Genomic DNA, 12721 nt, shown 5'->3' with positions numbered 1-12721 from the left:
ACAAGGGAGGGTACCATACAAATGACCCAAGCCATCTCTGGGCGGAATGAGAATCAAAGGGAAAACTTTCCACAAAATAAGTTATGAATAGTAAGAATTTTGTTTCCCTAAAATTAAGCTACAACACTACAGATGATCTCATCCTAAAAGTCACGGGATTTTTTGGGGGGGCCCCCTCTGGGACAACACTGGATGGTTTTGGTGCATGCCCAAGGCCATCCACCACACCATGTCCTCCATGCCCCTGAGCCCTTAAGAGCTCTCTGCCCTCTGGGCAGTGTGACCTAAGTGTTTGATCTACTTTCCTCAGGCTGCTCAACTGAGAGCAGGAGAGAAGGAAAGGAAAGAGAGGAACAAAATGAAGGCCCTGAGGGAGGGAAGGTGGAACTCCTGAGGGTTGTGCACAGTACACAAAGGCACGCTCCCCCAACAGCAGGCAGATTTAAGCCGTGCCACTTCACAGGCTGCCAGCAAATCCATGTCAGAGTGGGATTAAATACCGAGGGAGTATGCTTAATAGACTGTGACATAATCCCCCAAGAAAAGTGGGGGAGCACCGCTGTGCTAATCATTTCAATCTAGACCCGCCAAGCTCTCTGGAGAGGGAGAAAACCCTGCAGTGCCGGCCTGCTCAGAGACTGCTTCGTTCCCAGGGCCTGGATTGGTAAGGTCCCACCTGCTACAGCTGGGCTGGCTGACAGAGCCCCCAGGGACAGGGAACCAACCACACAGGAAGGCTCTGAGCTGGCCCCTAGGAGGGAAAGCAAGAGGCCAGTACCTTGCCTCTAGGCCACTCTGCCTCACACCTCCTGGACAAAAGCTCCAGGCCATCAAGTTTCCATTTTCAGAACTGGCTGTTATTCTTCTTGGGTCAAAAAATAGGTGTGGAAGTCCAGTCTGAGCAATACCTCCTAGCCAAGTCCACAGGGCTCAGCAGCACATGGGGCTCGTTACATACCACAGGCTTGGCAAAAACAATACTTGATAAAGCAAACCAAATAGCTGTCTCTCTCCTAGGGTGTGCCCCTTGTGTGAGCCTTGGTTTTGCTCATCCACCCAATGGGAGTCGTATCTGCCTTCATGGCAGATACGATAATGTGGACAAAGCCCTTGACATGGGACCATCTCAAGTACTGGCCAACACCAGTGTACCTCCCACTGGGATAGCCCAGAGCTGCTGGCAGGCTGACTACCAGGCACAGATTTTGGAAAGCAATGTCCAATTCCTCGGGGACACCATTGGTCACTAGCCAACAAGCTCTACCTCCTTTGGCCTGATTATCCATGACTGTCCCCTACCAACCAGCCCTACTGAGAAAATTGCCAAGCAAGGTGTATATGCCTGTGATCCCAGCTACACATGAGGAGTAGGTAGAAGGATCAGAGTCCAAGGCCCAGCCTAGACCTGAAAAATAAAGTCAAAAAAGAAAAGAAAACGGGGGGGGGGGGGGGGGGGAAGGGGCTGAGGTATGTGGCTTCAAGTGGTAGAATCTAGTAAGCACCACACCCTAGTGGTACCAGAGTTCAAATCCTGGTACCACCAACAAAACAAAACCTGACAAAACCCACATCTCCCCTTCCTGGGCTCTAACCTATATGGTACCAAAAAGCATCAGAGTGGCTAAGCAGATGAGACCCAGAACTGAGAGCCAGGACAAAGGGACGGTGTCTCCTTATGAGAATAAAGATGGCAGAATGGAGGTTGGATGAAGTTGAAAAGGGCCAACAGCTTGTGGCTCTACCTGGTTTACAGAGGAAAAAAGAAAAAGAAAAAAGAGAGAAGATGCATAACCAAGAAAAAAAAATGGAAACTCGCTCAACAGTGGCTATTACCTGAAGATCATGAGGCGGCTAGGTTAATGTGAAGGTCGGGGTTATAATCATTAACTGCCCAGACTAAACAAATTGCCTGGGTAGGCTCTGAATGACCCATTAACTAGGGACAAAATTACAAAAATTACAAGGAGGCTCCACCTCCTCAAATGCTTAACCAGCAGCCTAAGTGCAGAAGTCCAGGATAGCAAGCCGACCCTGCAGGACGGCCAATCACTAGGAGCGAAGGCACAGACACAGGCCTTTCCTTTAGACTGGCTGGGGCTGGTTGCCTAAGGCCCCCACAGGGAGGGGACCTCAATGAGGGCTTTTCAGAGCCAGGAAATTCTTGAAATACACCTCTGGGTCACATGTTTTTCAGTGTCCTTACTACCAAGTTCATCAACCAGAAATCAAGAGCGAATGGGCTCTGCCTCAACCCATCAGGGTTCTCATGGGTGGTCACAACCCGCTCTGTGATGTTGCACCATTTCCATGGCAACATACCCACATCATGGTGAACAGCCCAGCCGTGGCAGGCACAAACCAAGCATGGGAGAAGAGAAGCTCACTCAACAGCACCCTATAACCTTCCCTTCGGTCTGAGCAACCTGGCCATGAATGATGGGCACCTGGATCCAAGCCTGTAACAGGTGACACACAAGGGATTGGGAACAATCTGAACCACAATGGGTATCTGAGACATCAACAGCTTATTGTTAATTTTACTAGGAACCATGGTGGTCTTCTGGTCATATATATACATATATATATACACAAACACATTTATACATAAATATGTATACATGCACACATATGAATATATACAAACACACAGTATAACCCTTTAAAAAAGATCCTTCTGGGCTAGGAAGGTAGCTCAGTGGTAGAGCGCTTGCCTTGCATGCATGAGGCCCTGGGTTCGATTCCTCAGCACCATATATGCAGAAAAAAAAAGCCGGAAGTGGCGCTGTGGCTCAAGTGGTAGAGCGCTAGCCTTGAGGTGAAGAGCTGAGGGACAGTGCCCAGGCCCAGAGTTCAGGCCCACGACTGGACCCAACCCCCCCCCCAAAAAAAATCCTCCTGAGCTGGGCGCTGGTGGCTCACGTATGTAATCCTAGCTACTCAGGAGGCTGAGATCTGAGGATCAAGGTTCAAAGGCATTCCGGGCAGGAAAGTCCGTGAGACTCTTATGTCCAATAAACCACTAGAAAACAGGACGTGGCACTGTGGCTCAAACAGTAGAGCTCTCGCCTTGAGCTGAAGAGCGCAGGGACAGTGCCCAAGCCCAGAGGTCAAGCCCCACAACCCACAAAAAAAAAATCCTTCTGGGGGCTGGGATGGTGCTCAGTGGTAGAGTGCTTGCCTTGCATGCATGAGGCCCTGGGTTCAATTCCTCAGCACCACATAAGCAGAAAAATCCGGAAGTGGCACTGTGGTCCAAGGAGTAGAGTGCTAGCCTTGAACTGAAGAGCTGAGGAACAGCACCCAGGCCCAGAGTTCAGGCACCATGACCACCCTCCCACCCCTGCCCCCCAAAAAATCCTTCTATTACAACAGTCATACTAAAAGATTTAGGGTAAAATGAAATGAGATCTAGGACTTGGTCTATACGAGGGAGGTGGGCCAGGCAGCAGTTGCTCATGCCTTATAATCCTAACTACTCAGGAGGCTGAGATCTGAGAATCACAGTTCAAAACCAGTGCTGGAAGCAACATCTGTGTGGCTCTTATCTCCAATAAACTATTCAAAAAGCTGGAAGTGGGTGAAACTGTGGCTTAAGTGGTAGAGCACCAGCCTCGAGCAAAGAAGAGCTCAGGGATAGTACCCAAGCTCCCAAATTCAAGCCCTGGGACTGGCACAAAAATAAATAGGCCAAGCACACATCTGCCATCCCAGCTACTCAGGAGGGGTAAGCAGGATCATGGTTCTAGCTAGTCACAAATTAGCAAGCCTTTATGTCATAAACAATCTGGATGTGGTAGTGCCAGTGCAGGCAAAAGCATGAAATTGTATCTGAAAAAGCATAGCTCAAGTGGTAGAGCTCTTGCCTGGCATCAACAAGGCTCTAAATTCAAAATCCCAGTACCGCAACAACAATTAAAAAAAATACGAGGAAGGACATTTCAACAATCTAGGGAATAACAGGTGCACAGAAAGATGTAATGAGTCATAGCAATAACCTAAACAGGACTCATCTTACAGCAAAAGGTAATGTACAACAGTCATGGTGGTACACATAAGACAATTCTTAGGAGGTAATTTGTGACCTCCTGACCATAAATCCAAGACAGCTGGGCTGGGCTTGCATAGCAAGACTATAAAAAAAATATATATAAATTAAAGATGGAAAGAATAGAACATCAAAGCAGGCAAGCAATACAAATCTAAATTCCTCTAATTCAAAAATCCTATAAGGAAATGGGGGTTAAAAACACAAACTTCATCAGCAGCTTCAAAAGGCTGACTGACCAAGGAAGAAGAAGAAAAAGCAACCTGGCTGACATAAAGTTGCCAATTTCTTGTCCAAGTAGCTTTTTCTTCACTCCCACAACTCCCACTCCCACAATTCCAAAACAAGTCACATTCAAAAGCAAGGCAATTCTCAGACCCAAGTTTCTCTTGGCATATGAATTCTCAAAACAAAGTATAATTATTTTCCTCTTAAGAGACCTGGGGTAAAGCAAATGGTTAAAAGTGCTGAGGCTCTGGGGAAGGGGTGTAGTCACAAACTCATTCTCCAAATATGGATCTGGAGCTTCCTGATTGGCCAGAGTTAAGCTGCCCAGACTGGACAGACAGATGAAAGTGGCTCTGGCCCAGGAGGCAGCTGCCTGTGTCACCCATGGGTCTGAATTTCTGTGATTACTCTGTGGCTCCACGTGGCTGGCAGGGCCTGCCTGGAATCCCAAGGAAACCTAAGCCAAGATGTATTAGGAAAATGAAAAAGGGCAATTATCCAAGCCATTTAACCAAGTGACACTAACCTGGGCCCAGCTCCTTTGATGGGTCCACAGCAGAGATGTGGTCCACTACCACACCAGGCCTCTGGGAGCCCCCAGTTTCTTCTAGTAATTGGAAATTGCATACACTTGGGATGCAATTTCAAAGTCTGGGCTACTACATTCACTAGAAGGCGTAGAACACAGAAAAGTGAACTGCTCTCAACTGGACGTGGTGAACACGGCACACCTGCCCTCTGCAAGGGCGTTCTATGATGCCTGGATTCCCCCACTCCCTCCCCGCCCAGAGAAAGAGGACTGCACTGTGCAGATACAGCAGACTAGCACAGAGGCCAGCACACTCTTTCTAGGGGCTTTACAGGTCACATGGCTTCTGTCCCAAGTGCTCAACTCTGCCATCTGCCACTGAGGATATAAATGAATGGGCGTGGTTATATGCCAATGAACCTACAAAAATCAGGCCCAGTACATACAACTGGCCGAAATGTCCTGACTCATATCTTACGTGCTGTGGCTTCCAAACTCTTAGACCTGGACCCATATTCTTTACTTTTCTCTCAAACCAGTTTAAAAAGACACATATAACTACATTTTGCCTTTTGTATCCTCATTCTTTTGATTTTTTTTTCAAATGTGGAGAGCAATCAATCAATAGGCTTCCTATCCCACTAATAACTGCACCCTGCAGTATGAAAAGTAATACAGCAACCCCATGGCATGGGGATGGTCTGGAGATAGCCTGCTTTCCAGCACACGAGCTCTGTGACCCAGGGCACAGGGATGGTCTGGGTACAGCCTGCCTCCAGCACATGAGCTCTGTGACCCAGCACAAGTGAGGTCACCTTTCTGTTTTCCTTTCTCAGCAAATACTGAGGTTCAATGAGTGGTTGTGAAAAGCACTTAGCAGGGCTCTTTGCCCTTCCCAACAGTGCACCAGTGGAGGTGGCACTGTCATCTCTACACACAAAGGATACTGACTTAGCAGGAATCACAATACGTTTGCCAACTGCCCAGAACTCGGCCAGTGGAGGCAACCCCCAGGGGAAATGTCTGGACAGCTCCCTGCTTTCTGGCCATGGAATCTATGCTTCCAGTTCTCGGATCACGAGACAAACACAACCGGGCCAAGGGAGCCAAGTGCTCCACTAGTCCTGATGACTCTGCCTGTGACCAGGCTACTAAGCCTAACCCCACAAAGGGTTTTTCAGGAATGGACTCTGCAGCTGGAAACAAATGAGCCACTGCAGCAGCCACCATTTCTGGAGGTCAGAAACTGCAGAAGTGGGTCAGAGAAAAAGGAAACTCAAGGGCTGCTAAACGGGAACAACTTACAGCCCAATTCTAAATACAGTTCTCCAGAGAGAAGGTCCCTTGCACTCCGTGAAACATTTCTGCCAAGCCCACAACATAGCTGAGTGTGATGGTCCAGATCAGTAGAATGAAAGGATTAATTCATAACCAGCCTGGGCTAACTAGGGAGACCTTGTAACAAATAAAACAAGAAGAAAACAAAAATCACACATACACACAGACAAAAGAAAAGCTCCAGAGAAGGCTGGCTGCCGGATGCACAGAACCTTATCTGACTCAGCCTATTCTAAACTGGTGGCACTTGCTGAGCCAGCCGGGACAGACCTTGCTCTCAGAAATCCAGGAAGGTTCAGGACTAGTTAGCAGTGGGATAAAGCTCTAGATCTGACTCACATTCCTAACCGCAGAGATGAACTCATAATGGTACCATGGCATCAGCTCATTTCAGCTTCTAGAAGAAGGCCACTGAGCAGCAAGAAATGCCTGAAGATGGCTTCCATTTACTTTCAACCCAATCGATTCCTAGCAATTAAAGCAACTGGCCACACCCCCAGATGTGAGAGAGAAGTGGACTTCCTTCAAAAACACAGATGCTATTCTTACTTCTGTTTACACAGCAGACTGTAAAAATTCTATTTAGAATTTCTCCCTAGCGGGGCTGGATCCACTGAATGCCAGGCATTGTGTGGGTGTCCTGCAATACCCATTTGACCACAATGACCCTGCAAAGTAGCCATTATGCTTGGCCCCACCCCACCCCACCACTGGCAGCTGGGTGAGACGAGCCTGAACAGTCCAATCTGGCTCCAAAATCCACACTTCTTCTTTACATTCTGTTGCCACCCATGTTCAAAAAGATGTCACCACTTGCCTGACAAACCGAGCTGAGTCACCAATTCACACAGATGCAGCAAGGCAGAAAATACAAGATCCTCTATTCAGAGCAATTTAGCCAGGAAAAGCAAACTATGTTCCCAGCAAGCATCCTGTGTTCTGCCAATGGAAAATGAGGACAGAATGCACCTGAATCTAGCACCAAGCAAGAGGCTGTGTCTTCATTCTTGTCACCAACTGATTAAGGGCCATCTCAATGGCCAGATGCCAGAAATCTTAAAAGCCATCCACCTGCCACAAATTATTGCTAAACCAACACAAAAGACTTTATACTCTCTACTGACACTACCAAAAAGCGAATGAGCTCTGCAATGTAGACTAGGCCAAGAGATCTGGGACAAACTTTATCTGCCACCCAACTAGTAGCTTTTCATCTGGTCCATTTCACATTAATCGTATCAAATCACCAAGATAGGATCCCCTCTGCCAATGAGCAGAATGTTCCTAATGGGTCCTTGAATTCAAGGCTTAGCAAATCCCAGCTGCCAGAAAGCTCAAAGCTTTCTGCTTCCTCCTAGGGTAACAAGGCACAAGCTAACTCAGCCATCATCTCATTGATGGTGTGCTGCGTCACTCTACCTCCCCAAGTGGGTCAGAACCAAGGGCTCGGAGCTGGAAGACACTGTCCACAGGGGCCACAATTAGGTTCTTTGGAATATGGTTTGATTTTTGAAACTACCCACAGAGACTTGAAAGATTTCATTAGTAGTTTTTTTTTTTTTTTTTGCCACAGAGGTATTTGCTGTAACGGTAACCGGATCTGGCATCTATGAAGAGATGTTTCTAGGGACTCTGATAGTCACAAAAAAAGCACAAAGAAAATGAAGAACTTAAGGCAACCCTTTCCCATGAGGGAAGGGAAAAGATCTAAGAGGTGGAGGCTTTTATTAAGTGCTAGATGACTAGCAAGGACCAGTATGAAACTGTTCTCCACTCAGTTGTGTCAATCTACAAATGTTAAGGGTCACATGCTCATCTCTAACATGCCAGCAATAAATGGCCAGAAAAGCCTGGTTTCCACATGTGCAAAACTATTTTCCCTTGGACTAAGACAAAAGCAAAAGGAATAATGCTTCAAACAGCTACTTCTACTTCAAGACAATTCTGGCTTGTCAAGAATCAAAAATGTAAACCTTCAAAGCAAATCCAAGGCCTATCAGACTGGTAATGGAAAAACCTTTAGGAGACTCTTCCCCACCCTCCTTGGAAGAGTAAATTTGAAGGGAATAAAAAACAAAGGGTATAATGCTATCTATATTTTCCTGTTCACAACTGTTTCTACTGGGAGATTTTGATTTACTTTCATATAAATTAGAACTTGCACCCAGAGAAAACAAAAACTTAAAAGGTTACAGGTATCTAAGATTTGCTCTTAAATCAGGGATTCTGAGTGACACCCTTTTGTTTTTGTTTTTCTTTTGCAACATCCATTAATTTCATTTTTAATTAACATTAGTACATCAGTTTAGGGGGTTTACCAAAAAAAAAAAAAAAAGTAATACTGTGACATTTCAAAATGAAAGATTACCAAAATGCAAGTTTAACTACTGGGGCTTTTTGGACTTGACAGATGAGATTCCTGAGTACAAAAACAAAAAATAAATAAATAAATAAACCTTTGTGTGGTTTAGCCTGAGAGCTTTTTAACCATTGGAAGAGATAGTTTCAAATTCAGCAAACTGGTTTAGAAAAAGTTTTGGACTTATTAAGCATTTTTCTACAATGAAGTACCTCTAAAAACTTGGATCATCAGTTACTATTCAGTTTTGGCTCTCAGCTCCCAGAGTATGAAATTTACAAAGAATGGGACAACTCCTGTTCCGCTGACCCAGTGCACTGTATTGTGTTAGATTTGTGCTTCAGACTTTTTTCTTTCTTTGCAGGATATGGTATGTTCCAGAAACTTCCTCCTCAAACAACTGATCTTATACACTTAAGACCGCCACTGCCTGGCAGTTGTGACCATTTTATGAGGAAGAACGAAACAAGTTCTGCAGTTTGCAGGTTTCCTCATTAAAGTGTAAGTGAGCATAGTTTGTCCTGAGAATGGAAGGAAAAAAAAAAAAAAGCAAGCAGGGTCTTTTGGAGAGGACCAGGGCAATGTGTTAGAAAAGACTTCTCTAACAAAGTATGTCAGGGATCAAAAGTAGGCCAGAGGAAAGGGGAACTTCAACGTGTTTTTTGTCTTTTAAACGATAAAACTTATGCTTGTAAAACACATCAGAAGTACAATGTTTGGTTCTGCAAGTCATTTTTGTTGTTTTTTTTTTCTTTGTACATGTAGGATGGAGTGCTGGGGACTGCAGGTGTTGTCCCCAACATGACTGGGCGTGTAACACATTTGTATCAACTTCTCATGGTCTGGGTTGGGCATGTGCTTCCGAACAAAGAACAGTGGAGACAGGCAGGCAGACTGGGGCTTGACAGTTTACAGATTTTTGTGCTTAAAACAGTACTTTACAAATGACTTGCTCAATTTAAACGTCCATCACCATTAGACATTGGAGTAAAAGGAAGAAGTTGGATCTATTTGAACCACCTTTTTTTTTTGGGGGGGGGAGACTTTTAACTTGAATGTAGGTATCATAAACCAAATTCAGTCAGATTGTCTCCTACACATGGACCTGAAGTACCCACTTTCCTCAAAGATGAAGGCTGGAGACAAAGCAATGGATTGATATGGAAAGAGGGTCTGAAAACACAGGGGACTTTTGTCATGTTACAGTAACACTTTTTTTTTGAGCAAACTGTGTACATCAATTTTAAAAATTAAACATTGCAAGGATGTGCAAGTCTAAAAGGGCTCAACAGGGTTAGAATCCTGATTTGAACATATAAATTCACTCTCTCAAGTATCATTTTGGTCTAAAGGCGAGGAGGGAAGCAGGCAGGAAATGGACAAAAAGAGGGAGATAACTGAATTACTCAATAAAAGAGGCTACTTACCATCCCAACCCATTGTAAGACATACACTTCTGACATAAGAGAACTCCTTAGAGGTCGAATAAAGCGTGTAAGCACCTTTTGAGTAATGCACCTGCCCAACATGGGCTTAGCGAACAGACCTTTGCTAATCTGTTTATTTCCTTGATCTGGATTCAGGCTGCATAGGGCTGCGATTCCCAGGACGATACATTTAATTAAAACAAAACAGAAAAAAAAATTTTTTTTTGTAAAGCTCACCAAACCGCTGCACCTGTGTCTCTGAATGTGGGTGGCATTTCTTTTAAAAGGCAAAGTATGGTCTGTGAAGGAGAAAGGGGAAAAGGGAGGTGGGGGTGGGGGAGAAGGGGCTGTGGAGCAAAGAGGAGAACCCTGGTTGAGACACCCCCCCCAATCTAAGGGTGAGTGGGCTGGGGGGACAGGCTGGGCCAGGGCAGCAGCCATCTGTCCAGCGCCTTCTCTTCCCCTCCCAGCCCCCACTCCCTTCAAGACTGCCTTTCCTGCCTGCCGGCCGAAACCCACCTTGCACTTTCAAACCCTCTCCGGCCACCACTTCCTCTGCCCTACCAGGAAGAGCTGGGCGAGCCTTGCACCCCCCAAAATCTTCTGTTCTAGCAGGGGAAACAAGGGCCTCCAATTTCATCCGGGAACGTGCCGGGTTGGCCCCATTATCGCCCGCCAAGAAGGGCGTGGGGAGAATCCATTTCGCACTTAATAAAAGGGCAGGAGGCGCCCCCTTTCACGCTCTGCCAAATCACTAAGAAAGGGATGGCGCCCCTTCTTACCCCGAAAGGGGCGAACCCCAGGAGACATGGGGAGGGGCGCACATTCCTCTTCCCTGTAAGGCAAGGAAACCAGACCTCACCCCGCAGAAACTAAGTCGGGGGGGGGCAGCGTGGGGGAAGGCCATCCCGCGCGGTCACCTACCTACGAAAACCAAGAGAACCCCGTCTCTCCTAAGGAAAAACGTGGGGAAGGGTATGCTTCCCCCACCCCCAAAGAGACAAGGGGCTTCGTCCATCAGAAGGGCTAAAGATGGAACCCCCTCCACCATTCTACCTTCTAGGGTGAACCTAGTTAACACCTCCCGCCAAAAAGAAAAAGGGAAAAAAAAGAGTGCCTCGGAGCCCCATCTTCTGAGGCTCTTCCCTCCCCCTCCCCGGCGAGGGCAGAGGAAAGGCTGAGCGAACCCCCACTTTTTGTCTCCTAAAAAAAAAAAAAAAACTCAACTACTTCTCCGATTAGAAGCAGGGCACACCTCCCCCCAGGAGAAAGGATACTGCCAGGGGCGGGGGGACCCCCACACACACTCCACACCCCCTAAGAGAGCGGGGGCTGCTGCTCGAGATCACCCCAAAACAGGGTCCGGGGGCCCCTCCCCCAGTCCCTTCCCCGAAGCCAGGCGCGGCGGGCAGGCGGGTCGGCGGCGGCCGGGTCCGGGCGCAGGGGCGGCCGGGACCCCCGTGGGCCTCCGCAGCCCCCTCCCCCGGCGCCCCCTCCCCAGGGCGGACGGGCGAGCGCGGGGGGTCCGGGGGGCGCCTCCTCACCTTCCCCTCAGCATGGCGCCCAAAAAAGACAGAGCGAGAGCGAGGGAGAGCGGGCGAGCGCCGCGAGGGGGGGGAAACGCATGAGGCCGGGAGAGAAAGCAAGCGAGAAAGAGCGAGAGAGCGAGCGAGCGAGAGACACCCACCGACCCCGCCCTTCCTCCTCCTCCTCCTCCTCCGCGGCCCGGCCCAACATGGCGGCCGCCCCCCTTCCTCCTCCTCCTCCTCCCCCCGGGGACGCCGTCCCGGCCCGGCCGGGGGCCTGACCTGTCGTCAGGGAGCGGGAGGCAGTGGTGGAGGAGGTGCGGGGTGGCCGGGCGGGCTTCGGGGGAACACGGAGGAGGCGAAGGCGTTGATGGCGGCGGCGGTGGCGATGGCGGCGGCGGCGACTCTGATGGCGGCGGCGGGGGGGTCCCGGGCGCGGCCTCCATCGTTCCTTGGGGGGGAGGGGATGTTAATGCACGAAAAAGGACTGCTTGGGCGTGGCGGGAGGGGCACACTGGGGCTCCGGACGGCAACGGGCCGTATTATTACTATTATTATTATTATTTCCTTTTTTTTTCTTTCTCTTTGCGGTTTCCGAATCACCTTGGCGCCGACCTCCGCGTAGGCCGCGCGGCCTAGGCCCCGGCGGGCCGCTCGCCGCCTGCTTTCTCCGCTGCCCGCCCCCGGCGGACACTCGTTCCCGGGCGCGGGACCCTCGTGGGGCGGGAGCCCCGCTCGACACTCACACACGCACACACACACAGGCACGCCTGCGGGCCCCGGAAGTCCGGGGAGGGAAACTGGGACACTAGTAGGTGGTTGGGTGTAATGAGCGCGGGCCGCGCGCCATGGAGCAAAAGCGAAGGGGAAAGGGGGGGAGGCGGGGGGAGAGAACCAGCCGGAGGAAGAGAGGTCTAAAAAAATAAAAATAAAAAGATTTCAGGGGGAGAGAGGGGAACGGGCCGCGAAGACGGGCCGACTGTCTCTATCTGTCTGCCTTAGGTGCCCAAGCTGTCCGGCCCCGCCGCGGTCAGGAATTCACACAAAATGGCGGCAGGGCCAGCACAAGCCGAGAGGCTGAGACAGGAGGAAGGGCGAAGGGGGAGGCGGCGGAGAGGCGGGAGGGGTCACGTGATCCCGAGGGGGCCGGACGCCGGCGGAAACAGCCGAAAGCCTCACGGGGGGGGGGCGCGCCTGGAGGAACCGGAAGCAGCCGAAGGGCGGCGGAAAAAGCCGGAAGCCGCTGAGCAGCCGGGAAGAGCCGAAGCA

General features: G+C 49.2%; 1 protein-coding gene across 1 annotated transcript in view; it reads right to left on the bottom strand.

Annotated features, from left to right (window-relative positions):
* The window catches only part of LOC138812879 (zinc finger CCCH domain-containing protein 4), a 32898-nt gene extending 20381 nt beyond the window's left edge, over positions 1–12517 (bottom strand). Inside the window, exon 1 of the mRNA XM_070001121.1 lies at positions 11735–12517. Within this exon, the coding sequence (XP_069857222.1) occupies positions 11735–11898 (164 nt within the window). The 5' untranslated portion in view covers positions 11899–12517. The remainder of the gene's footprint in view (positions 1–11734) is intronic.
* Positions 12518–12721: the final 204 nt, after the last annotated feature.

This window comes from Dipodomys merriami, unplaced genomic scaffold, assembly GCF_024711535.1.
Source record: "Dipodomys merriami isolate MVZ:Mamm:240054 unplaced genomic scaffold, mDipMer1.0.p SCAF_57, whole genome shotgun sequence".
In the NCBI taxonomy this organism is placed as follows: domain Eukaryota; kingdom Metazoa; phylum Chordata; class Mammalia; order Rodentia; family Heteromyidae; genus Dipodomys; species Dipodomys merriami.
The sequence above is the reverse complement of the archived record's forward strand: the minus strand, read 5'-3'. Positions and strand labels throughout refer to the sequence as shown.